The sequence below is a fragment of the Plectropomus leopardus genome, chromosome 3, assembly GCF_008729295.1.
Source record: "Plectropomus leopardus isolate mb chromosome 3, YSFRI_Pleo_2.0, whole genome shotgun sequence".
Classification (NCBI taxonomy): Eukaryota; Metazoa; Chordata; class Actinopteri; order Perciformes; family Serranidae; genus Plectropomus; species Plectropomus leopardus.
In genome coordinates this window covers 22,345,925-22,373,601 of record NC_056465.1, presented here as the reverse complement: position 1 = coordinate 22,373,601, position 27,677 = coordinate 22,345,925, and the positions used below count along the sequence as shown (strand labels likewise).

At 41.2% G+C, this 27,677-nt stretch overlaps 1 protein-coding gene across 1 annotated transcript in view; it reads left to right on the top strand.

Moving 5' to 3' along the window:
• LOC121966685 (unconventional myosin-IXb) overlaps positions 1–27,677 on the top strand; it is a 66,995-nt gene that overhangs the window by 14,701 nt on the left and 24,617 nt on the right. Inside the window, exons 2-6 of the mRNA XM_042516752.1 lie at positions 9,977–10,197; positions 10,330–10,549; positions 10,955–11,461; positions 22,324–22,418; positions 26,454–26,516. Coding sequence (XP_042372686.1) covers positions 10,040–10,197; positions 10,330–10,549; positions 10,955–11,461; positions 22,324–22,418; positions 26,454–26,516 — 1,043 coding nt within the window. The 5' untranslated portion in view covers positions 9,977–10,039. The remainder of the gene's footprint in view (positions 1–9,976; positions 10,198–10,329; positions 10,550–10,954; positions 11,462–22,323; positions 22,419–26,453; positions 26,517–27,677) is intronic.

The following is a 27,677-nucleotide window of genomic DNA, read 5'->3' as shown; positions in this document are numbered from 1 at the left end:
TGAGGTAGACGGCTGGCAAGACACGGGGGAGTAGTGGAAGGCTGTACCCAGGCCTCTTGGATTACTGACCCGCTGTGAAATATACATAAAGTAGGAGTTCATAAAGCTGTGGCTGAAACTAATGTTGGGTTGCCTCAAGCAACAGCAGAAGGAGATGACATGTGGATACCATGGGGGAGTAATAGGCCCATGATTTCAAGTTTGTAAAGGTGAAGTGTTAAAAATGTAGAGGGATTTGGTGGCGTCTAGCATTAAAATGTAGATTGTAACCAGCTAAAACGTCTTCTGGCTAGAATTCCTACGATTATTATTATGATTATCCTTAAAACAAATAAAACAGGTGATCAAAACAGCTATAAACAAAGCGGTTTCTCAGTAAAAATCAGTGTTTCTCAGGGACGGGCTACTGTTCTACAACATGCTCAACCCTTTTCTCTCATAAGTTAATGTGTGCTTGTGTTTTTCTGATCCAGATCTCAGGAGGGTTTTACTGTGAGCCGAATAATCCATAGAGGTCTCTTTCTTTCCAAAACGAACAGACCCGGTGATTTAAACTCATCAACCATTGCTGCAGCAGTGTGTTTCTGCAGCTGCCAATCCAACACATGCTAATTTGAAGTTAATTTTTTTCTACAAGAACTTACAATCCAGATGTTCAGGAGGTTTTCACCGAACTGGAATTATCCACAAAGGGTCTTCCTCTCCACAGCAGACAGATCCGGTGATTGTAACCGCTAGAAACACTAAATAAAGCACTTTAACATTACAGTGTTACTCTGGCATGACGATGGCCGACGTGAAAATGTGAATGGTTGTATCTGAAGCCAGTGTTTGGTTTGACTTTCCTGGGCTACTGTAGAAACATGGCGGTGCAACATGTCAATCTCCATAAGATAGCTACCCGCCCCCTATGTAGATATAAATGGCTGATTATAAAGTAAGGAGAACAAAACTATTCTTATTTTCAGGCGAGTAAACGCCAAAGAAAACATACTTATTATATTACATTCCATTTCTGCCAAAATATCCCCCTAAATCTTACACCCCGGTCCTTTAAAGTAGGGTGTCCAGTGTGTTTACAGCCAGTGCAGCTGAGTGATCTGTGTGTGATACAGGGTCATACCTACCTCGGAGCGAAGTCAAATGAACAGCAGCCCACTTCAGTTTGTCAATAGATGACTCAGACACATGATATTGGGAGTGGCAGATCAATGGAGTGCACTCAGATGATGTTATAATTGATTGGCATTGTCCGTGGCAGTTATGGTAATTTGTTGTGACAGATAGCTGGGTAGCTTGGATGGGGGAGAGATCATGGTGTTGTTTATCTCTCTCAAAGACTTATGTTTGGTCACCAGGACCAAACAGCATCTTTGATGTCTTTTCCTGCACTTCATACACTTTTCTAGCAGCTGTGGCAGTGAAGAGGATTTTGACCATGAGCTTGGGCTCTATGTTGAATGAATAGGATAATATCAACAAGTCAAAGACTGGATCCCTGCGGCTTCTCTCTTCTTTATCCTCTCCTTTAGACGGAGGCAGCAGATGCTCCTCAGCTCTGGTTTTATTGTTCATGGCTGGCCAGCCTGGAAGCTGACTTAAAAACAGGGGGGGGGGGGGATGAGCTTTTAGTGGCCTTTTTCTTCCTTTTCCCTCACTCTCTCTTCATAGTTCCCTCTCTATCTGTGCTTGTCTTATAGAGCCCAGTTGGTGTCTGCTGGATGAGTTAATTCCCTGATTGAGGTTTTGGGCGCTTTTAAACAAAAGGCAGCATCTTTGAATAGGCCACATTGCTCCAGTGGGAGGGCTGTGATCCATTCACAGCCATTTTGGGTGCATCTGCGCTTCCTATAGAGCCTCAACTGTGAGGCTGATTTACCGCCACTCAGCAGCAACAGGAGTGATCTCTCTGTCTCTCTATCACACAAGTCCTGAGTGCATTTATGAACCTCTAAGAGAACACACACACACACACACACACACAGACACAGACACACACCCAAAAACGCAGAGCGAAGACACACAGACACACACACAAACACACACACACACACACACACACACACACACACACACACACACACAGAGTGAATCTTCACTTCCCTTGCTTCTGCTTCTTATTGTACCCGGAGGACAATGCAGCCTGCTTTGGCAAAGAGCCAGCCCCTCTCATCTCCATTAGGTCATGTGGAGAGAGTTGTAGTGGTGATGGATACCTCAGTGGCCCTCAGCTACACTTTCCCTGGGGACAGCAAAGGAGCTTGGGCTATAGTGTTGCAGCCAGATGTACCCTGAAAGGGGTGTAGGTGGACCTGGAGATTTTGAAATGTTTGAAATACAGTCTAAAACAAAATGATTGAAAAGCCCATAGCAGGTCCATCATTACAAGCACATGTTTGTGGAAGAGGGACAGTTTAAACCCACAAAGCGTGATTTAAAGTTTAGTCAAGGAAGATCTTGAGATTTCAAAAGACATTGGAGTTATAAAAACTATGGCAGATGAATTTGAACAATTCATTAATCAAAAACAAATGCCTTCAAAATATTCTTGGAACAAGCTTTCTGGCAGTCCAAAGTCTTGGTTCCTTTGTGAAGCAGCCAGACAGGATGTCTTTTTGAGTGAAAGTGTGATTTCCCTGACACATCCCTTGTTGCTACATGGTCGCAATAAGTCGTCTCTTTAATTAGACCTAACTTGCTCATCCTTTCTGAGTCAGATCCAGAAATGTCTGCTTTTCATTTCATTTTCATTGCGCATTAGGGCTGGCTCCTCCCATCTCTCTGCGTTCCCTTTTCTCTTTGCCATGGTTATTTTCTTAATTCAATTAAAAGTGCTATTGATTTTAAAGTGGCTCTTTGGGACTCCACACATACCCCCACAAACTGTCTGTTGAGACCTTACATAGTCAGTGTTGTTTGGTTCATGAAGCCCTGGATAACCCCTTTTTATCCGCCTGCCTTTTTTTCCCTTGCCTTTTCACTCTGAGTCTTCTTGTTTATGTTCAACTATGTTTTACTAATGCTTAAAAAAAAATTATAATAGAGAAAGTCTTCTAATGTGTCTTTATTGGGTGTTTTGTTGTTGTTTTAAATATTTGTATTTCTTTTTTTTTAAATTTAATTGAATGATTTCTTGTGCATGGAAATTTGACCTACATTGCTGTAGCTCCAGATGAGTGAGCTGACTAATAATCATAGGGGTTGGTGACTCAATTCACAGCTCCTCTCGTCTGCATTGTCTCGTCCTTAAGCGAGACACTTGCTCCCAAGGGGTGTATATGGGAGGCAAAACATGTAATCATTTACGGACAAAAGTTTAGTTTTTCATTTCTTTGGAAAACTACATAAGTTGGAAAGAAACTGCATTTTCCCAATTCCTAGTTATTATATACAATAACAGTAGTAGTAGATGGGCTGAAATATGCAATTTTTATTAAAGCCCAAAGTGCCATCTTAAAATTAGGCTGCTTAATTTATTCCACCAACCATTTGTATTGTACAGTGTACAGTTTCTCTCTCTCTCTCTCTCTCACACACACACACACACACACAACACATAACACGAGTCTCTACAATGTATACCATCTTAAAAGGAAAATTTACTCTAAAAAATGGTTGACAATTTACTGAAAGTTACCCTTAAGTGGTTGATAATTATAAATAATTTGGCAGACAAATGACAGGTAATGAATTACTAAATTGTGCACTACTACAACTAAAACAACTAATCACTGAATAGTTTACTTGTTCAACAGAAAATGTATTGAGTGACTGACTTCCTCAAAGTACAAATAACAGCCTTCTTGGTGCCCTAACTTCTGTCATTGTCATGTCAGTAACTAGTCATGTCCATGACAGGAGCTGCTTGTAGCCCTGACTCATGAGATTTATCAGTCGTCCTGCGGGGGGAATGCTGGGAGTCACCATATCTTTGGTTCACACTCACTGCTGACATCATAACTGGCTTCCTTTCGGATCACCTCTTTGTGTACATGTGCTTATTAGAGTGTGAGGCATGCAGCGAGGGAAAGACTGAGTGAGAAAGAGACTTAACATTGAGAAATGCAGTGTATTTGGCTAAAGCTCATTGACCCTGTATGTGTCACTGGGTCATTCACTTCCTGCCAGATCATAGAGTCAGCTGGTGGTGTCTCAGCACTGAATGGAGCCTCTTGTTTATATGAGAGGCTATATATATATATGTGAGTGCGAGTGGCAGTCTTGGGGGGGGTCCATTAGGAAAATTTACTATCTGTAGCACAGACTAAGACCATAACACTCAAGGCTTTCACACATCTCTAAGTGAGATCTTTAAACACTACAACAAAAGACCATATAAAGGCAAAATATTTCTTTCTCTCTCCACTAATTGGCACTCTAGACTTACTATTGCTCCTCCTCTTCCTTCTTCTCTGGGTGGAGCTTTTCCCTGCTTCTTTGAAGTGAGGTTAGGAGGACAGAGGAGTTGGGAGAAGCTGGAAAGTGAATAAGACCTGGTTGGCTTATTTCCTTCCTGTCGGTGATGTCAAACCACTCCTGCTCTTAGCGCCCACTCCGCCTTCAGTTTTAACGATGTTAGAAGAGTGCTTGTATTTTCTCCTCCCAGTTTGGCAGTTACTGCTCTTTATTCTTGTCTGTGTGCATGCATGTGGCACCAGTTTTAAACATTGTTTGTGTGCACTATTGCTATGCTGTTGCTACGTTTGTATACGCTATTGCTCTTTTTAAAATTGTGCTGGTCAGAATTATAGCGCATAAAATGGGCTATAACTTTTTGTGTTTACAGCATGGCTCAGTGAAATATTGACCCCCGGACGACTGTCTCCAATAGTTCCCCTGTGACAGAGGATTGAAAATCAGTGCAGCGGTCCAGACATGAACACGTGTGGTCTAAGAAAATTAAATTGAAAAGGAAAAATGAACTATAAGCCCTTAATTAGAAGTTTTACTAGCTGTTGAATTGATTATACTGAACAATTTCTGCTGTTTTGATAAATCAGCTGCACATTTCTGTTTAGGTCTGTCTTTAGTTATCTTACTGATTAATTTACTGCAAGCCTATTCTGCTTGACTGGATAATGAGGGGTTAGGTGGGATGAGGTTAGTGAGTCCACTGGGGATGAGTGGTGCCGCCTTTAAAAAATGTCTGCTTTAAGGAGCTTGTTAGTTGTTAATGCTCCCTCCTGCCCACAGTAAGCAGCTGAAGAGCCCCTCTCCACCCTCAGTAGTCTTGTGCTCTGGTGTCTTCCCATCAGTCCCCAGTAAGCAGCTAAAGTGCCAGGCTAAGCCTACGCAAAGCAGACAACCCCGGGTCTTATCTGAGGAATGCTGGGCATCCTTGCAGAGGATCTCCTCCACAGGGAGGAAGCGGTATTATCTCAAAGCCTCTGTCTTCTTTGATTGTCCCCTGAGACCTCCCCTTTTTGTGTCTCACTTTTAGACGTTTACTTTTCTTCCTGTCCTGCCCTCCTCTTCTTTTCTGTTTTCAGTTTTCTCTCTGTAACTATCCATATTTTCCGCTTTTTTCCTGCACACACAAACAGAGATGAAATGCTTTGCACACACTTACTGTACTTTGTGTATGCTCTATTTGAGAGAGCAGCTCAGGAGTTAAAGTAACAGATTTAAACCAGACAGGGCCCATGATCGCGGATAATGATGATGCTGTCTTTTGTGGTCTCTGCAGTTTTGCATGCCTTGGCATTTTACAGGCTTGCATGTTTTTGGGACTGTGGTCAGTGAGCCTGGCAAAGGCACAAGCTCATGACTCTCAAGCTGCTCTATTTTTCCTCTAATTCTCTGCTGTGACCTAAATGATTCCAGAGTTGGCTTTGTTAAGAGATCTTTGTTGTTGCAGTTCTTTGTTTGGTCTGTATATAGTATGTAGTGTCCTTTTGTACGTGTTTAACAACAAATTCAATTATTATCATGCATCATAAATGCAAAACGAAAACAGGATCTGAAACAGGCCTGATCAGTGCAAAAGGATCAATGCAGGGAACTTCAGATTGGTTAGATAAACCCAACCAGTTCACAGCACCACGTTGTTTGGTTTGGTATCTCTTGATTGACTCTTGACATTGATTATATCAGTCGCTGGAAAGTTTCAGTGAAAACAAACCTTTTAATGGAAGAATGGAGAACTTGATTTCATAATGCTCGCGAAGATCCGAGAGAGTCTCTTTCCCTTGGGGTGCTTTTTCTGGGCATATCTCAGACTATAACATTTCTTATTTTTCAGGTTAAGAAAATAAACTGTCTCTGCTTGAATGATAAAAGTGATAAACTGTAGCACTCAGAGCTTTCAGCACTCGACCCTGGATCAGGTTACCAAAGCAGGGCAGTCTGCCTGCCATACAGTGATTTAAACCAGGTTCTTGTTTCCCAAGGGGGACTTACAGTGTACACAGAATACATTACTGATGCAGAGCCCTGCTACATGATACATCATTAGACCAAACTTTATTCAGCTGCTGTCTGTGTTATTCACACTCAACTATAGATCACTATATTAGGCATTAATTTTTGTTACAGACGGTATTAACCTGGATCATATTTCTTTGGCTATGTTCAAGTTGGATGTTTCTCTGACTCGGTCCTGAAATACCTCAGCACTACTTCAAAGAGTTGCCTTTAAATCTGTAATGTTGGCCAAACTTCATGTTCATCTGCTATGAGAGAAAGCCATACAAAAAAGAAGAGTTGAAAGAACATTTAATTGTTTGCTGTGGTTATTTGACTTGTACAAAAGAAAATGGCAGTTGTGGTTAGTTGCTCTGGTGAAAACATGTTAGTGGGGCTGTTAAGTGTGTCACAGTCACTAGTTTGAGTTTGACGTTTCGTCCGAGACTTCCTTAATTTCTTATATTGATTAGAGAAGTACAATGGTATAGCAATCAGAGTTTCTCTCTTTCACCAAACAAAAAGTAACATTTGCTTCATTGCCTTGTTAGCTCATAGTCGAACACACTTTATTCAAACTCAACACAACCAAAATAAAACTCAACAAAACAGTCTTTAGTTAGTCATGTTAGTCATCTAGCTAGTTAGTCTGCTGTTCCAACAATCACCGACTCTGGTTTGGTCAAAATAAATCCTTAATTCACTGAGTTAGATGTTAAAAAAAATGCTGGCTTTGCTGAGCAGCGGCTGTCACTCCTTATGGGGCAGCAGTATATCACATTTCAACAAACATAAAATTAACGGTAACAAAAGAAAGAGAAACAAATGTAATGTTATTTCTCCACTGCTTATCTTGTCATTACTGCAAAACTTCACCTCAGTGGGTTTGCGTCACAAGTTGGCTTATTCATATGGAAGCATATGCAGAAGTGAGCCAGTTACAGTGGTTAAAATAGCAATGGCACACATAAGAATGGCCACCGCTCTGACTAGTCTGCTATGTTGATTTGAATGGGATTTTCCGTTTTACATTTATTTTATTTTTTACGAGTAAAGCTGTCATAATGCCTGTCTTACAAAGTAACAGCCACTGACACTGTTAAGCCATTAACTAAAAAAATACCTTTATTTTCTTTTTCATTCTTTTGTTGTGACTTAGAAATATGTTATTTATGTAGCAAAGGAGGGCAGCGGTGAGCAGATTAATAGGTGTAGTAACTCAGGCTTCCGGTGATGCACATACAGTGATATACTCGTACAAGTTTTCCACACCACTTTTCTCTTGCCTCTATTTGCAGGTTGCAGAAAGCCATGTGTTTATAGGAGAGTTGAAATTTGCAATTAATGTTTAGTTCTTTGAAACAAGAACATGAGCCCATTTAGCAAAAATATGTGGTGTGAGTAAAAATTTAGCATGCTTTGAACTCTTGCTCAACTTTTACAGACCAGAATGTAAACACTGAGGCTGAATCTGTGTTTTTGCAGTAGGCTTGTGTAATAAAACCTTGTTAATGCTGGTAATGACTGCAAATACCTTACAGTCGAAATAGTCCCATGCAGTAGAGGACTGAAAGCATGCGCATTTTCATTGCAACTGCAATGCACAGTGGCTGACTTTGCTAATTAATGCACACTTAACAAAACAAATAGGTGATTTGTTTAAATTAAAACTACTGTTATGGCCCCCCGTGTTGCAGTAACATGAGAGAATTCTCAAAAAATCGGTGCTCAACCTTGTTGACTCCAGCAAGATTAATGGCATGGAACCCAGTCATGTGATTCATCAGTCTGCCCCTTAAGTCCATTGTGGTTTAGTTAATAAAGAGCTCGGTACGTCTTCAAGGCAGCTTCATCTCGGTCAGGAAATCAGTGATATATGTAGTAAGGACAGAACAAACCTCTACTTTGTTCTCAGTTAATGGTCCGCTCGGTGCTCTGTGATGTTCTAAGTCGTCTTTGTGTTGGAACCTTGCCTGGTACAAAAAATTGAGTTGTCTCTGGACTGAGAGATGAGTTGTTGTGGCGAAAAGTTACACAACACTTAATCCTGCCACCAAGTTCTACGTCATGCGTCACCGTAGGTTTCTTGCCTATGAGAGTGAATAGTGCACAGTCATTAGAACATTTGTGGTTTAAGTGTTCTCTGTTTTTGTGTCTTGGTTGCTATCATCAAACGGAAAGGTTCAATTTCTGTGCAGCAGCTGCAGCTGCAGTTTATGGTAAAGTTTTAGTGGTGGAGCTATTTACATGTGATGTGAAGCAATGCGTTCCAGTGTTATTAAATTTGAGTCATCACTGAAGCTCATGTCTGAGCCCTGTAGCCAGCCTTATGTGCTTTCAGGAGCAATGAAATATTCTTCTCTGTGTTGTGTTGAAATTGAAGTACAGTTTAATTTTAATATGACCTACTATGATGACTGAAGTGTATTTTTAGGTTCAAGAAAAGCCTCACACTTGAAACTATTTCCATTCACAATATTTAACTGCTTCTGGTAAGTCACATATAATGCAATCAAAATATAAACTACATTTGTTTGTTTGCATTTTGTAAGTGACATATTTTATTGATCATTTTCCTACAATATTTTTGTGTCATATTTCCTTTTTTAATTCTTTTCTGTTGTGACTTGACACATTGCTAGAAAACACTTTCTAATTTGGTCTCAGTTTAGAAAAGAGCTATTTTAAGAAGTCTAACATTCCACCGTTTACTTAAGATTAAAATGTTGCGAGTATCACTTTAAACACTATGTGGGAAAGGCATAAAAAAATAATATGCACTTAGGCGTGTAGAGTTGTTTATTGGATACAGTCATGTGATTATGGCCAAGCATAGTAAAATCTTTGAGTGTAGCAGTTAGCACTTTTCTGATATGTCTGAAAACTTAAAGTGGTGGTTGGTAAACCTCTCAGTAGAAGGGAACTGTATGATGCTTCAGGTATTATGCTTGCTGTCTAGATTTTTAACATCCACTGATTACAAAAAAAGAGGTTAAGGCAAGTAAATAACTTTGTAGGACACAGGCATCACAAATCATCTGTTGCTAATTTATAAGGCCTGCATCCTATCAAACTATTATATTTCTTCTAGGGCCTTTTTTCTAGGCTAATCCAAGACACACCTCCGTAGCAGAGTTACATTATGTCCAGAAGGTAGAATTCAGAAGGTCAAATAGCAGCAAAGAGCTTCCCATGCGGTTTGAGACTGCTTTGTTTGAAAATCAACTATTTTGTTTGCATTTTGAAATACTTGCTCAGAGCTGCAGTGACGCATTGTTTAGGCTTTTAGAAAGCTGCAATGCTTTATATTGGAAACTGTTCACTATCAACTGTGTTGCTACTGGCATTAAACCAGTTCTCAGTGTTTACTTGAATAGAATAGCTAATTGTTGGCGTGAGAACCAGTCCTCTTTCTTTCATCCAAAATATTGTAACTACAGCGGTTTCTTTGGCTTTAGAAGGCCTTGTTTTATTGTGGTCCAGTGTCATTTTGTGAATTTATCAGGCACCGCTGTCAGTGTGATGAATTAAGGTAAAGATAATTGTTACTGATCGATCAAGCTGTCATTTTCAGGTGCTGCGTGGTGAGAGGGAAGCAGTGGGTGCGGCATGCTGAGGCCACTCCCCCTGGCCCAGGATGAGTGTCAGAGATGGCGCTGCCACCATGGCAACGAATGCAGGTGGAGGAGGGGGGGGAGGCGGGCCAGCTAGCCCTAATGACCATGATGGCCGCTCATACCTGCTCCAGATCTACCCACGGTTGGCTGCCCAGTCCACCGCCTGCTGCAACATTAGGTGAGTGCGCTGTGGCATTATGGCCAGAAGATGTAGCACCAACTGTTCATATTTAGCTATGATGTTGTTGAAGTAGAGAAACTCCTGTAAATCAGCAGTGTTCAAACTGAACTATTTCTTTCTACTCTTCAGAGTGCAGAAGGATGCAACAGCAGCCTCCGTGATCTCCGACGCTGCCACGGCACTGGGGCTGGACCCTGGCCGCATGTATGTGCTGGCAGAGGTGAAGGAATGTGGCGGGGAGGAGTGGGTGCTAGAGGCCGGAGACCTGCCAGCACAGAGGTTTCTGCTGTGGCCTCGGAAAGCCCAGGAGCAACACCCGCAGAGCCTTGGCTTTTACTTCTTACTACAGGTAGAGTTGAGAACATACAGTTCATTTTGCAGTCAGACACAGTGGATGTGGACAGCTGAGTCCTCCCACTGTCCGACTATTGCAATCTGCTTCCTTCTGCTCTTGCTTCCTCTTTGTTGCAATTTTCAGTGAAAAACAAAAACAAGTCGTCAACCAAGGTAACAAATTATACACTAATGATGGATAAACAAAAAGGCAGTTAAATTAGCCACATGCAAAATGTTTCCCAATATAATTTCATCCGCTTTAAGTTCAATGCCATATGGGACTGTTCTTAAATATTTTGACTGCTTTTAAGAAATTTATACAACCCAGAATATTTCAGAATATCTCAGAAAGATCAGATAGTGCTTCAGTTTCAGCAATAAACATTTAAGTGTTTATCTTTTCCTTTCTCTTATCCAGGAGAGGAACCATGATGGCACTATCCATTATGTCCACCTTCCACCTGTGACCAAGGAGCAGGAGGCCCAGCTAGCCGCCAGGGGCTTCCTACCTCCTCCACAGGATGACTTTGCAGACCTCTGCAACCTCCCCGTCCTCAATGAGGACAGCATATTAAACAACCTGCGCACACGCTTTTACAAGAAAAAGATCTACACCTATGCAGGCAGCATTCTCATCGCCATCAACCCCTTCAAGTTCCTGCCCATCTACAACCCTAAGTACGTCAAGATGTACGAGAACCACCAGCTGGGCAAACTGGAGCCTCATATTTTTGCCATCGCAGATGTGGCCTACTACGCTATGCTCAGGAAGAGGGTGAACCAGTGCATTGTCATCTCTGGGGAAAGTGGCTCAGGCAAGACCCAGAGTACCAACTTCCTGATCCACTGTCTGACTGCGCTCAGCCAGAAGGGATATGCCAGCGGGGTGGAGAGGACCATACTGGGAGCTGGACCAGTTCTGGAGGTAAGATGTTAACGATATTTTGGCCAGCGTCTAACTTCACTTCTTATAACTTTTGGCTGACAAGCAGTTCACGTTGAGTTTCTTTCTACTATAAAACTGAGTAACTGGTAAACTAGTGTAACCTGCTCTCGCTCTTAAACAAAGCTTAGTGACAGGCTTTGGTTGGGAACATAGGTTAATGCTTCCGAAGAGCCAGTGTCTGTTTTGTATAGGGACACAAGGAAATAATGAAATATACTGTAGATTATATTATTAAATTGTTATTGGTAGATCCTCATTAGCTTCAGAGCCTCTCATCTGTCTGTCACATCAATCACATGGAAATTATCTCATATTGCATATGATGTGTGAAAGCAAATCACCCTTCTAATTGCTGCACTGTCTTCAGTCAGGTGTGAAATACAGTGCTATTTCGATTAAGTCATACCCTAGAGTGACATTGCCTCTTTAAAAGTGACTCATCATGTTGTTAGGAAATACACACATACACACACACACACACACACACACACAGTTCATAAGCAGAGGGTGCAAAATGCACTGAGTTATATTTTTACATTATATTATGGGACAGTAATTGTCCCCAGCTCAGTGGTTAAGAATGATAAAACATCCCATGAAAGTATCAGATCCCATGCAGTGCTCAGCAAATGTATTTTCAGGCTGCAACTCCATTGCACTTCCATGCGTGGGCTGACCTAATGGGGCATATGGTAGTCTGTGTGCAGTGTAAAAGACTTTAACATAAAGACTATGGTCTACTCAAAAAGAAGAAATGAAAAAGAGGATGGGAAGTTGCTTTATTCACTCGTCATGTGGCCCCTTGCCTTTGCAAATGCTGTGGGAATCTTGACGAGATAGTGCTGTTTGTTTGTTTTCTATCTCTGCCTACGTTTGAGCAAACACTGATCTTTCTGATTATGTTTGAAATGCAAGTGCTGACCTTGCCCCCTTTGGGTAACTGATTGTGTAACAGTATGTTTTTGACAATTAGAATATATAAACAATATGGAATTAATTTGGAGTAGTTGTTGACCAGAAGCTGGTATTTTTTGTGTTTCAGTTTTTGATTCGGTCAGGTGACTTGCTTTCTGCTCTCTGAGAAATTAAATGCTTGTCCTGAATTGCTCTCTACAACCGCTGAGAGGACAGAGTTAACCAAAAGTACAGCCAGACTCACACAGAAAGCTTTATGTACTGTTCCATAAACTAGTGGGAGAATATCTATCAATAAATCATAAAAACTTGTGTTCTCATGATACTGTTTTCTAATCACTGCAGTGTTAATATTTGCATAAGGGCAGCTGGTGGATAATTATGGTGCACAGTTTTCAGGCCTGACTCTGGACAGACTGACCAACAATCAGCTGAGTCATATGGACTCTGAACAGACAGAGTGTCTCCCTCGCTCAGTTGTGTGATCAACTCTGGTGAGCAACTGTCTCAATGATATACAGGAAAAGGCAACGATAACCAGATGAAGCACACCGCCACATCTTTCCTTTCTCATGCATTTGCATTGAAAATGCATATTAGCTAACCAAATCAAAACATAAAGTCATTTTCACTTACTGTGTCCTGTCAGCAGTTTTGAGTTGAACGTGTGTATTTATGTATGTGTGAATAACTTTGCATGCCAACAGGCAAAAAGCTGAGGGTATCTTTATGCTGCAGACAGTTAAATATCCAGGGCTCATTGCAAAATACAGCCCTGTGTTTGGTGACAAAAGAAGCACCCTCAAATCCGTGTAGACAAGTAGACATCTGTTAGCTTTTACATTGTTGATCAAAAAACAGTGGAATCGTGAAAGGTAAGTTGTTACACAGTATTGTTTTTGCTTGAGTTTAAACCTTTTGCTACGTGGCAAAGCACAGAGTTGACTTCATTTTGTTTATTTTTCATCCCTGTAATGAAAAACGGGGTCTCCTCCACTTTCACATATGGAAGAATTTACCTCTGGTCAGACCTCAAGCAGGGTTATTATTGTGAAGTCATTTTCAGTGTCCACATCACTCCTACTCTCATGCTCATTTACAAGGTATTGTGAAGGTTGTCTCACATTGTACTGCGCACTGTAGACCTCCATCACAGCAAGTTTTACTCCACTTGTGATGTATATTTTCAAAACTGAACTATTCAACTACCCTCAAGTTATGGCTCTGCTGAATTAGCCATAATGTTGTGTGTTTGTGTGGTGTACTGGGTGGTATGAAAGTGTGTGACCCTAGTTTAGGTCATGTTGTGCTTGAGAGTGCTTCCTGTTAGCGATGTAATCTGGATGTATGTTTGTGATTTGAGATATATGGAAAGACGAGAGTTGAAAAAAAAATCAAATAAGATTCTGCCTGAGGCTGCAGAATAAAATTTAGCATGGGAAGCCCCCCTATCTCTGCACAATCACATGAATACCATGTAGAAGAAAAGCAGAAATCCCAACACAGAGTTCCAGTTTAATAGCCCTTCGTGGTGTGGGGAACTAATTACTCTCAGTCCTGGTCTGGAAGTAAATCTCCTCTACAGATTTTTCTGTTTTATTTCGCAGTAATATGGCTAAAAATAGACCTTTAGCCAGAAAAGCTGTACGTGGAATGTGGTTTACTCAAAGTACAAAACTGTGCTGCAAAGTGAAAAACCCCTAATCTGTGAAACTAAGTCGACTGGAACACAATACTATGGAGCAGAACAAAATTAAACAGAACTGGCCACAAGCTGTTAATGGCAAGAATAAAGGGTGGGCAGCCACAGTAACATGCAGGCACAGTGTATCCATCCATCATCTGTCACTGTCGTCTGCACACCCTCTGACTCAGTACTGGAGCCTTCACTCACAGAGCTGCTGCTGCTCTCAGATGCATTTGAATAAGTGCAGCGTTGGTCCCTTGATGTGTGTCAGTCTGTCAGACACTTTGGTTCTGGACGGCTGATTGAGAAAAGGGGAGCAGAGGGAGGTGGACAGATTTTCCCCTCCATCAGCAGAGTTCTGGTCCCTCTGGCAGACACGCTGCCACTCTGCCGTTTACTCCCAGAATGCACAGAGTGTGTTAACCCGGTCCAGGGCTGTGGTTGTAGGGGCAGACAGGCAGACGGGTTCGGTCCTTGCTGGCTTGGTTGATGGGGGAAGTAGAGGTTAAATTCCATCTGCGACCAGTCGGTCAACTATCTTGGCTGCTGAACAGCTGTACATTTCCCCCCTTGGCACTATTTTTTGCATCTAAAGTTGCATTTTACTCCAAATAGTTAAAGCATAAGTGGAGGCAGATGCAGATTTTCCACACTATTACGTGCTGAGAGAGTTGGTTAATGTGAAAAAATTCTGTTTTGACAACACGCTAGCTTTAGCAGCGCATTGGTAAGATGGCTGACATGAAACAAAAGTCACTTTACAGAGGAGGCGATCGCTTGTCTGAAATGTTGCTCCCTGCAGTTTCTCTCTAACAAATAGTCTATCTCTTGTGGTTCCTTCCTGACAAGTTCCAGTCAAGGCCTTAAATATGGAGTGGAGATTGCTATTAATAGACAAGTGTACCAACATGAAGGAATTTTTACTTTGACAGAAGGGTTTTATTTGGTTCTTTTTTTGCTCTGGGGGCTTATCATGTTACAGAGGTGGAAAATGTGTCTGTGCATTCTGTGTGTGTGTATCCTGAAGCTATAGGGGAGGTCTTCAGGCCCAAGTCACACATTTTGAGGAGATGAGATCATCGTTTATGGTGCTGGACAACTGTGTGCTGTGTTGCTGGCAGATTGAATGGCCCCGACCTGAAACCATGTGGGAGATCTGCTGTCCTACTTAATTTCATTGTGCCATTTCTTTCTGTTCTATACACTGTTCTATTCTATAAATTTCCCTCCTTTGTCTGGAAAATAATGCAGGTAAAAGAACGATTGTCCTTAATACTTTCTGCACTTTGCACAAATAAGGCTTCTGCCTACACAACAACCCACCAGCTCTGAATGAGTACGTCACTCGTGAACTGGTCCAACTGGTTGATCCTCGGTTACGTAGTTCTTTTGGTGTCTGTGTTTTCTTTTGCTGGCTTTGAAGCCTTTTTATTCTTAAGGTCAACAGGGCCCTCCTCTGTTGCATAGAGTTGGCTGACACATTGCAGGCAATATATTGGAGTTATGTGTTTAATTATAGGGATATAAAAGTCAAGCTTTTCTCATCCTAGTGTCAGAAGACAGTTAAATTAAACTTTCCTTGATATGTTTGTGAAAAATAGGTTTTTAAAATGACTAGATATAAAAATTCACATGGAGCCCCATCAGTGCCCTTAAAAATTAAATTTGGCAAGTTGATTACATTGCAACTGCTGAAGTTTAATGGGGTTGCAGGCATGAAAAGTTTGAGTAATGCCTCTTTAGTCTTTGCAGTATCATCAGAAAGTAGTTAGTAGTCAAAGTGTTGGGATAAAAGCTTGATTCAAACTTTCAGGGTCCTCCAAATATGAAAAAATGAATATGCTACAATCATTTCTAAGGTGAAGAAAAGCTGTTTTCATCTGAGGTCACCAGCAGGGTTTCATGCTCAAACATAAAACTCTTTTCATCAAAAGTACAGTGTAAGACACAACTTTTTTAGTCTCCTATCCATTCAGTGATGTAATTAAATTGGTTGCTGAGGAGAACATCCTCACATATAAAGCCTTTCAGGGTAGCCTGACCTCCTAGTTGCGTCCTAGTCCCCAGCCTCCTCAATGTCACTCTGTCTCACAGCTTCAGACAGGAAGTTCCTATCATCCGGAACCCTTTTTAACAGGAAGCAGCTACGACAGGGGAAGTAGCAGCAGTAGTTCTCTGTGCTGTTAGCTCAGGGCCTTGAGGGGCGTGGATACACCAAAGTATTGTATTGTTGTTCAGGAAGTGCAGAGCTGGCCATTCTGTCTGCTGAGCCATTGTTTATCTCTTAGTTACGGGTTGCACCTCTCTATTCCTCAGCTATATTTGGTCAGGCTGGGTGGCATTGTGTATGAGTCTGGAAAAAGCTGGCATTACTGAGTTTAAGTCACTGCGTCATGCACACGTGTCATTCCTTTTTCATAATCATGTTGAAGAGTGGAATATGATGTTCCCTTTACAGGCTAAGCACAGCGTACATGTAGCAGCATGTTGCAGGCCACTTCAGGGCCTATTCATGGTGCTCTGACCACACCACAAGCGAAGGTTTGATGTGGTGCACAGCTAGACATGGGTGGAGCTGCCTGAAATGACTCCAATCTGGTAAAACACAGAACCACAAGAGGAGCAAAACTCGTGCTAGAAACCATTACTCATACTATTCCACACTTTTTACCTCTGACATCTTCATTACTGACCCTTTGTTACATATGCATCAAGGGGTAAACTTAATTATTTAGACATTAGACAGCAAACTCTTGAAGATGTAAACTTCTGCCGTAACAGTCGAGAAAGTCATATTCACATTTCTGCCCTATGGTTTGTGTCGGAAAGTCTTGGTTGCAGAGTTGCAGAGTTAAATACAGAATGCTGAGGTCACAATCTGGGCTAATTGTACTGTAACATTGCAAATGCCAGTATTTTGGACATATTTCAAATACAAATATATAAAAACAACTTATTCCAGCAAAGATTCTTCATCTAAAACTATGCATACTGTTGAAATAAGAATAATTTTACACACAAAAGAATTGTGTAAGTATAGCATAGAATACACAGAGTTATGGGTATTGCTACAGAAAATATATTTCACTGACAATATTTAGCGTGGTTCATGTTGCCATTACGTATTGCAGCCTTATGTTCTGTAGTGGAGTCAGTTATCAGTTGTGACACCACGCATGATGTATACTCAATTTTGAGGTGCCTGTGTGGTTTGTAATGTTCTCACTAAACATGCTTGAAAGATGAGGATTGCTGAGATTTTTGCACTAGATTAATAAATAGTGAAGAAAAAGCTGTTTGCTGTTTTACTGGGCTCACTTGTGATTTATATTTTACAGAACGACTCCATCGAAGCCTTGTTGGTTTGTTCTGTTTGCATTAATTGTTGTTGATTCAGTTAGTATTAGTCCTGTGTGTGTGGATTGGCATTTTTAGATTTTGTCCCCAGTATATAGACATGTATGCAGTTTACTTCAGAGTTAGTCCTTCTCCATGAGGTTTTATCATATTCTGCTATAGTGCCAGTGTGTAGGATTTAGCGGCATATAGCAGTGAGGATGCAGAACTAGAATTTCTCCTATGTGCTAAGTGTGTAGAACTATTGTGACGGACACGAAAACGCGATTGGCTGTATATAGACCCAGTGACTGGTGACTGGTTTGTCCATTCTGGGCTACTGTAGAACCAACATGGCAGACTTTGTGGAAGAGGGCACACTCCATATATAGATATAAACTGCTCATTCTAAAGTAAAGAAAACACAAAGAATCTTTTTTCTTTCTGGTGATTATAAAGTAATGAAAACATAGTTATGAATATCATAAACAATTTCTGTCCATAGATGCCCCTAAAATCCTACACACTAGACCTTTAATCCCCTGCACAGTTAAGCAAAGCATAGCATTTACCCCAAAGTTAATGCATGCAAGTGTCTGATCTGTTTTCCAGCCTTTGCTAATAATAACGATCATGTATTACACTCAACCATTGCATACTGAAGCAATTACAGTCTTTTTTTCTCCCAACCACCACCACTACCACCACTTTATTTCCACTATGCTGTCATCCAACACAAGTTACTTTGTTTTCCACTGTAGTTGATTCACTGCTGTGTAGCTGTCATGTGATAACTGACCTAACGCTTTTCATATAAGCTTTTTTTGTCAAAATTAAAGCCTCTGTCATCCAAGGCTGTTGCCTATATGTAAATCTGTAATCGATTTAGTGCTGCAACTTACACTTGTCATCAACGGATCTGTTCATCACAAAATAGTGAAAATTCCTTTGACAATTTCAAAGATGCCTAAAGAAACTCCATCACGCTTGTTTTGCCCAACCGACAGTCCAAAAACACATTATTTAACATGACATTTAATGTTATAACATGATGTATAAAGTAGCAAATCCAACATTTGTGTCACTAGGGCAAGAAAAATTCTGCCTTATTTTGCTTTATAATTAGGTATGTGATTATTGTTTGTTTTTCTATCTATCAATCTATTAATTGATTCATTTTTTAATCCTTTAAGCGCTAAAATCTTCATGTGTAAATCATCTGTGTTGGGAAAGTGTCATCTATTTTATCAGTGACCTGCAAGTAATTTCCACTGAAATAGAGAGGATTGCCATGTCATTCGGTTAAAGGCAAGAAATAAAGAGTTTAGAGATATCTTAACCTTCATGCAGTGAAGTCATAAGGTGGTTCAGTAAAACCCCATTCATTGGAACATTCACTGTTATTGAATCGAAGCACCAGCCCCTCTGAGCACTTTCGATGCTGTTATTGTACGTCAAAGAATCAATTCTTTGTTAACAGTTCAGTTGAGTTAAGCTTGAGGGGTTTAAGTGTAGTTGATGGGATATAGTGTCGGCTTGAAAGCAAGGCCGAGCATAGAGGAGGAACTGTGTAGAGACGTGGTTGCATTCAATCACTGCCAACATCATGTGATTTTACCAAAGCATTTTTTCATATTCAGGACAACAACAAACAGTGATTATTTTCTCACTAAGTATCACCAGTGTTTTGCCTCAATATTGCAGCTATACCAGTGATTATATAGTTCATTACCTTGCTGCTTGGTTCTCCAGTTAACCTGTAACTGAAGAGTATGTACACTTGCACGAGTGTGTGCTGTTGCCCTCTGTGAATGTGGGAACTCTCTTTGTGACGGTTGGACTATTTAGACTCCTTTTGTGAGTGTAACCATGCTGTAGTGAGGTGTCAGTGTCAGGGCCTTGGCAGCGCCTGTGGAAACGTTTAACTGAAGCTCTTTTGAGCAGCTAGACTTTAAAGGATGCAGCAGTGCCTCAGTGTCATAGCAATCTAGTACCCAAGCACCAGCTGTAGGTTGTTACCGATTATAATTAAGTTTTTGTGTTTACCCTCAGTTTTATAGGCATATTGAATTCATGCAAAAAAAGCTCCAAACTTTAATGCTTTCAGATCACCACAGAAGATATAATAGTAATGACAAATAGCTTGGATGGAAGTATGCCAACTCTCCGAGCGTAGAAGGTTGTTTCTGAAAAGTCAACAGCAAATCTAATTTGTTATCTCTGTGAATGTTTGATCTTGTACACAACATCAGATAGTTTCCGCATGCATATTTTGTTTTGTTTGCAAGTTTATACTAGACTGAAAACATTTAATGCCATTTTAGAATATATAATTTGTCTGTGCCCCACTCGCTTGTTGAAACAAACAACTCATAAACTGCACAATTTTAGAGACACTCCCCTAGTTTGGTTTGTAAGGAGAAGTGTGTGTGTGTGTGTGTGTGTGTGTGTGTGTGTGTGTGTGTGGGGGGGGGGCTGAATGGGGATGTGAGACTTCATTCGGATAGGTCTCGCTCTGTTGAAGTGGAAGTGTACAGGGGAGCGGCCTTCCAAAGAAGCTGGCGCACCACAGAGAGGAATCAGTTAAGAACAAGCTGAATGTCAAATAATGATCAGTGGATCATTATTTGACACCCGCAACATGCAGATATGTACACACTGCAGATCGCTGGGCTCTTCTGCTTTCACTCTCTTCTCTAACTCTCTCTTCCCTCTTTTTTTCTTCCATAAACTCCTTGAGAGCAACCCTATTTCGTAAGAATGCAGATTAGACCTCTCCGTGGACATTGTTTGGAAAGCCGTCAGTCCGCTTCCTCATACCTGCTGAGCCTTCCAGCCAATAAGATTGTCTGCTCATGGGCAAGTTCGAATACGAATGATGCTGTGACATGTTTAGCATTCCCTCCGTGGTGCAGTGGCGCAGGCTTTTCAGAGATTTCCCAGGGTTTTGTGCTCTTGGCTGCAAGGTTTGTGGAGTGGGGGTGATCAGAGCAATCCTGGGCACAGTGGGCGGCATTGAGCAGCGACACACTTTGTGCCAAAACACACTAACCCTCAAACCTGGAACTGAGGGGATGGTATTGTACTCTGTAAACACAGGCAGCACCTGAATAAATAAATGTACGATTTTACACTATTTATTGGCATATTATACATACAACCAGACACACACACAAAGAATAATAATGGTGGTGGTGGAGTTTGTGTGTGGTATATGCAGGCACACACACACACACACACACACACACACACACACACACACACACATTAAAAAAAAATCAAAAAAGAAAGAGAGAGTGTGGGTGGGTGAGCCCAGTGAGTGGGTGGGAAGAAGTCTTGTCTGAGCACATCCATATTGGGCTGAAGATAATTCTGGTCACAGATTACAGAAAAATGAGAATCTCTGTTATCATCCATAAACAAGCAACAACTCTTGCCTCATACTTGCCTCAGGTCTCAAAACTCATTTAAAACCACACTCTCTGAAAAAATGCAGTTTGGTGCAAAATTATAATGATACAAACTGGGTAAAAAGAGGAAAAGTTTTAGTCAAATGAGAAAAGAGCAAATGCAAAACCTGCAGGTCCACTTAAGCATCAGAAATCGGTCAACGGTTCATCCCAAGGAATCTCAGTCAGACCCTGTAGGTGTGTTTGAGTCCAATCAGCCTCAACACCACTGTATCAAATTCACCCTGCAACTACTTTTGAGGATACAATGTGGCTCCTATTTAACATGCACTGAGTCAACTTCCCCTGCGGTGGCCTTTTGTTGAGTGTGAGTGTGTGTGTGTATCTGTCTATCTGTAACCATGTGAGCATGTGCATCATGAAGAAGAAAAAAAAAAGAGTGCTATTCTGTTACCGTATCAATGCAGCAAAACGGGGCCCCTCAGCGAGGCCTGGTAGCTGGGCTCTGTGTGCCCCTGGCTGGGTTAGCATTAATTTGAATCCTGGAGAGAAACTCTGCTCCCCTGTTTCTGTCTCTGACACTGCTATACACAACGGCTGTCCCAGCCTCATTTATCATCACTGACCTATGCTCTCTCTCGCTCTCTCTTTTACACACACACACACACACACACACACACACACACACACACACACACACAGTGAACAAGAGAATGAGGTAAAAAGGTCTTGAAGCAGGAAGAGATGGATGGTAAGAGAGAGAGAGAGAGGAGGGCAAGAGGGGACAATGAGTTGCAGATGCCTGCCCCCTCCTTAGACCCCTAACATACACAAAACACAAGCATGCCAACACGTGCGCGCGCACACACACACACACACACACACACACACACACACACACACACACACACACACACACACACACACACACACAGTCCCACCCCCTTCTGAAATCTCAGCTGCTGTTTAAAAACAAGACTTAACCCCTTGACTATCTAGTTTCTTTGTTGTCATGGTGATTTGTTATTATTGTTGTTGTTTACTTTAGTGAAGGTGCTGATACATGTGCTGACACTCCCAGATATTGTTGCACTTAATAGCGTCTCCATATAAAGTTTGAAATTCAACAAAGGTCACACTAAAGTTTCAAAACATAAACAGTGAGTAAATTTTTTAAGGGGGGGGCACTAGGGTGTGCTACGACAAAAAATTTGCCCGGTCAAATTTTGCAATTAAGACTTAAAATCAAGCCTGATGTGATCTCCAAGACAAAACTCTTTGGTTTGTCTTTCTGTTTCCCTCTCACTGCTTTACATGTTGTTGTCTTTCACATATGAACCAGTTAATTCATTGATTTATTTAACTAATGGAGAAACACTACCATGGTGATATTTCATTAATCTTAAGAAGTTATTGGTTGATTTTATAAAGCACCGCCTGTTTTCATACCCTGAAATTTACCCTTTATTTGTGTCTTCTGTTGTCTCTCTCAGGCCTTTGGGAACGCCAAGACAGCCCACAACAACAACTCCAGCCGCTTTGGTAAATTCATCCAGGTGAATTACCTGGAGAGTGGAGTTGTCAGAGGGTGAGTAATTAATAGCAAGTGCGTGTGTGTGTATTTTTATGTGTGTGTGTGTGTGTGTGTGTGTCTTTGCATCTGCATTGTTTCCTACAGAACTAGAACATATAGCCCTTTTTATACAGAGATTGTGCCTTAGGCCAGCTTTGAGGTCCCTTCTTTACAGTGCCATTGCAATTTTATGCAGAACCAAACAGGGGCAACATGCTGCTCCAATATGTGATTGTAGACAACCTGCTGGCATCACGGAAACAAAAGAGGCGTGACGGTCATGACGTTTAACACAACAGCGTCTGCCTTTATTGTGACATATAACAGAGGTGTAGGCATCCTTTTCCAAACAATAACAGTGGCATAACAAAGCAGTTACAAGTTTACTGCCCGTTATATGGCAATTGATCTCATCCTCTGCTCGGAGAGTAAGGAACTCCTAAACTCCATTGTTTTCCAATTTGTGTTGGGATCATTCTGTGTCCCTTCTTTAAATTTGGAGGTTTTGCAGGTCTGTGAGCACAGAGCAGAGAGAACTCTTTGTTTTTTGGGTTTTTTTTCCCGCAGCAGCAGTTTGTGGAGTTGTTGTTTGAGTCGCAGAGCGGATAATTGATTAGCCGATCTGATCACCTTATCATTTTGATAGATTAGCAGAGCAGCTGCTGCAGATGTGAGTGAATGCAACCCAGGGCAATCAACGATTAGTTTTACTTTCACTGCACCTGACATTGGTGCCAACTCTGCGCTCCAAGAGTGTGGTGCAATGAATAACCAAATGGTATATATATATATATTCCAATAGCGCTCCTAAATAACAGTCCAGCTCCAAAATTATAAAGTCAATATGTGGTAGCAGATGTTATCATGGCGGGCCACCTCAAATATATGAATGTGTGTAAAACCCTGAATTGACTCTGTACATTGCTTAAGTCAAGTCAAGCCATGCTGCTTTAATCTGCTGCACAACACCTTACAGGGACATGTAAATGATTGTTTTAGTGTTTCGTGTCCTCTTGCTGTAGTGTTAACAGGGTCTTCCACTTGTTTAGTCTAATCTCTTCCTCTTTGCTCTTTTTATGGCTGGTCATGTGGATCCCCCTCTGTGTAAAGTTTGTGTGTGTGTAGACTGAAACTTTCAGCTGTCAGCATGTCCTTCCTTTTTCTCAGCAGTCAGACTCTGGTTAGGAGCTGTATCAAAGTCTGGTCAACTGTGTCACTTCCTCATTTCCTCATCAGGAGAGGGGAACAGCTGCTCAATACAGTGTCTTAAAAAAAAGAAAACACGTTATGCTGTCATTGAGAATGAGTCAAAAGCTGAAGGGCTGCAGAGAATATTCAGTACAATATTTAGACTAAAGGCTAACAGGATGATATTTCTTTCAGGATGACATGCAGACGTTTCATACGAGAAATGAAATTTGATTTCAAACGTGTAAATGCCTGTGGCAACAGCTGCTCAGCCCCACATCGAGTAGGCATCCCCAACCTGATTATCCCCTAATGGCACCATTATTCTTTATTGAATTGCTTACCCTGAGAAAGGTCTGTAATCCAATCACTCGAGTTGATTTTCTCTGGCTGTTGCTTTTTTGTGCTACAAAGTGAACCCTCTTAGAGGAGGAAATGCTGAAAACTATGAATGGAGTCAACCTAAAACACCTCACGTAGTTCCTCTTCACCGTCCGTTCTTGTGTAGCTCTGTGCTTAAAGTACTGGACTCGGAGCAGCATCGCAGCTCTGCTCTGTAGCCGTAACAAAGGCTGCCTGTCTATCTCTCCATCTCCAGTGGTGGCCATTCAGGCAGTCAATAGAGGAGATTACCAAAGGAAAGGCTGCTGTTCCGCTGTGCTCTGCTTTCTGAGCGGACTGACTAAATGACAGACGGGATGTTTTTATGCTCTCACTCTCTCTGTCCGGCTTATCCTTCCTCACTGGGATCGGAGCGAGATGGAGCAGAACTATGAAAAGAAACGCACACTTCAGGGGAGGTGCAAAAAGGAGGTGGTGTGGCAATGAAATATGTCTGAGCATGACCACGTACTGCATTTATCTTTCAGTATGACTGTGTTTGGGGACATCTCTCACTCTTTGACGTATGGTGGCAGATATACTGTTTGGCCAGTATGTTGGTCAGCTCCTCGGACATTTTCTGAAAAGAAGCTTCTGTCAACATTGCTGCAGACACGTGCTGTTCTCCATTAGATCTTTTAAGGAGCTATTGCACTGACAAATTGTCTCCTGTGCTTGCCCTTTAATGCTCCCCCTGAAAATAATTTTACAAGCACACTGTAACATCTATATGTTAAGATGTAAATATGAGAGCCAATGAGACACTTTTTCTAAATGCAACATTTACGGGAATTTACTCTGGAAAGGATTCAGGTGTTCAACTGGTTCACTGAAACAAATTACCTTCACATGTAAAGAAACGATTGAAATACTGGCCACATTTACAAGGAGTTCAGATGACTAGTTTTGGGCACTGATACCTGTACGGGACACCTCTAACTGGTTCAAGAGGTCTTTATTAGACAGATTTCAGTGTGTGAGGGCAGAGGCAATTCCTGTCAGTTACCCAAGGTGAGCCCCAAGATATTTTTTCCATGATGGACGTAGCCACCGCGATGTCACCCATTAGTTTGGGAACTCCTGTTTTGGGGCCTTGAATTTAGCATCTTGTCCCTCGCCATCTTAGAGTTTTGGAGCCAGAAGTGAAGGTAGAGATAACCCCAACGCTACCTGCTAGCTTTGTTAGCAGCATGCATGATGGCTATGATTAATATTTATGTTAAAATTAACTTTTGTCAATTGAAAGCACCCTGAAATAGTGGCAGCACAGCTATACCGAGACTCTGTGCTTCTGGGATTACACCATGTTTACTTAACCATACCAATACAACTTTTCAATTAACAGCACCCATCCATCACTCAAAGTGTGGACCCCCTTAATTCTGCATAACTTTAAGCCTTAATAACATTTAAATATTATAAAAATTAGCCCCCCATTCAGTTGTCATGAATGGGAAAATTAGCTGTAGAGACCAAAACCATTTTTGTACCAGGCTATAAACTTGTTAATTTCTGCTGTAAAGTTAAACATTTAAACATGGGTGCCTTTGGAGATTGATTTCCCTCTATGATCAACATCCAGTGGCCATTAGGGAAATTGCAGCGTTTGGACTTCCATATTTGCTTTGTTGCTTTGAACTTGCATTAAAAAATGCTTTTGAACCAATTTAAATGAAGGTTAAAGTGTATTTTTGATTTTGACAATGACACCTACAACAAATCGTCCTCCCAATGTTTTCATAATAATCATAACAGTAAGGGTTTTTTTTCCTATCCTAAGAGAAAAAGAAGGCAACCAGCAGATAATCAGCACATGTATGAAAATGGTCCCAGTTAATGTGTCTATAGTAGTGGCGGCACTTTTAACAGATGGACACAGTACGTTTCTCACAGCACAGCTCTATTCTTAGTGTGTCATGAGGACTGGCGTCAGTGTTGTTTTTGCCTGGCTATAGAAAAAACAACTCTTACTTATAAAATCTGATTTAGACAACTTTATGGCCTTGGCCTGGAGTAGTGGGTAAATACCACTGCTTTTAGTGCATATCTCATGACTGCAGTGGGCTGAAAGAATATCTCTACCCCCACAGTAGCCTTCCAGACTCCTCTTTCCATCTATGATATACTATAAAATAAAAAGAAAATTAATTTTTCCAAAATGAATTAACACCAAAGCTGTCTGCTTGTTCTCGCATGTGTGTTGCTATGTGATGTGCTACGATCCATCTAACCGATCCAACGCTTTGTTCACCCTTTGATTGTTCCAACCATCTGTCCTCACTTCCCCTCCCGCTCCTCCCCTCATTTTTTATTACCAGCCCACTTTCACATATGACCTGAAAACACACACAAGCACACACACACACGGACAGAGCTGAGTGACCTTTAGTGTTAAGTGATTCATCCTCATTGTTTTTCTTCTTCCCCTTTTTTCTTGTCAACTTCTACCCCCCCCTCCCTTTCTTCCTGTCTGTCTTACAGGGCTGTGGTGGAGAAGTATCTCCTAGAGAAGTCTCGTCTGGTCTCCAGAGAGAAGAATGAGAGGTGAGGAGGGATGGGAGGGGTCTTGACCCTTGACCCCCACTGACCTTTGTGGGGCCCTCTGTACAAACATGGGAGGGCTCTTCTGGTTGAATATGAAGTTCAGCTTTAGTCTTTGACTTTAGACGTTCATCTGCATAAACACTTACACACCCACATACATGTACTTACATATGCTCACACTCTAGGCTGACATATTAGTTACCTAAATAATTTATTATATACATATGCCTAATATTAGCTATGTGTCCGTAGTGGACTGAATAATGTTAGCCACTGATGTCAGAGTGGACAGTGTGGACATTTGGTAGGACCTTGAATGCAGCACTGATAGATGTGTTGTGACCTTTAGTGACTCTGGTTTTTGTGAGCAAAAAATTAACGCTACAGTTTGTGACTTTTATAAAGAATAACTTTTTGTCATATTTGCTGAAACCATCATTATATTCTAAAAGAGGTATATGAGGCAGTAGTCTGTAAAAAAATAAAAATGAAAAAAAAGAAATCATCAGGTTCCTCTTCCCACTCATTTTAATGGCATTTGTTAGGAATTACCACGGCTCATGGAAAGCAACCCGTCAACACCCAGGAGTTTCTCACACAACTGTCAATCACTGCTCATGGACTGCAGTCAAACATGTTTCGGAAACATATTTTAGTGTACTTTTTAGCTTTAAAATGAGAAAGTTAGTTCTATGCGGTGGAAGCTCCTGAGTTTTCGGCTTGACTGTTTCCAACATGGCGGCCGGGTCACAAACTTTTTCTATTTTATTTTACTAACTAAACAGTACACTGAAATATGTTTTTAAAAACATCTGAGGCAAGAAATAGGCAATTTAGTAGCAGCATCTTGATTAATTTTTGATCAGTGATGCTGAATTTGACAGTTTAACCACAGTCCACAAGCAGTGATTGACATGATTGCCTGCTGAGTTAGACCCCTCGGCTCTGATTGGTTGTTTTGTTCATGTATTGTTGTGTGGATAAAGTGACAGTTTAAGCAAATATACAAACATTTTTATTAAATGAAGTTACCAACTACAGCTTTATCTGTTGCTATGCAAGAACAGATACAAACATGAGAAAAAAAATCACTTCCTGTCGTCACTCCGCATCATCACTCACTCTTCCCTTAAGTCAGACAAACTTGGTTACTCACCGTGA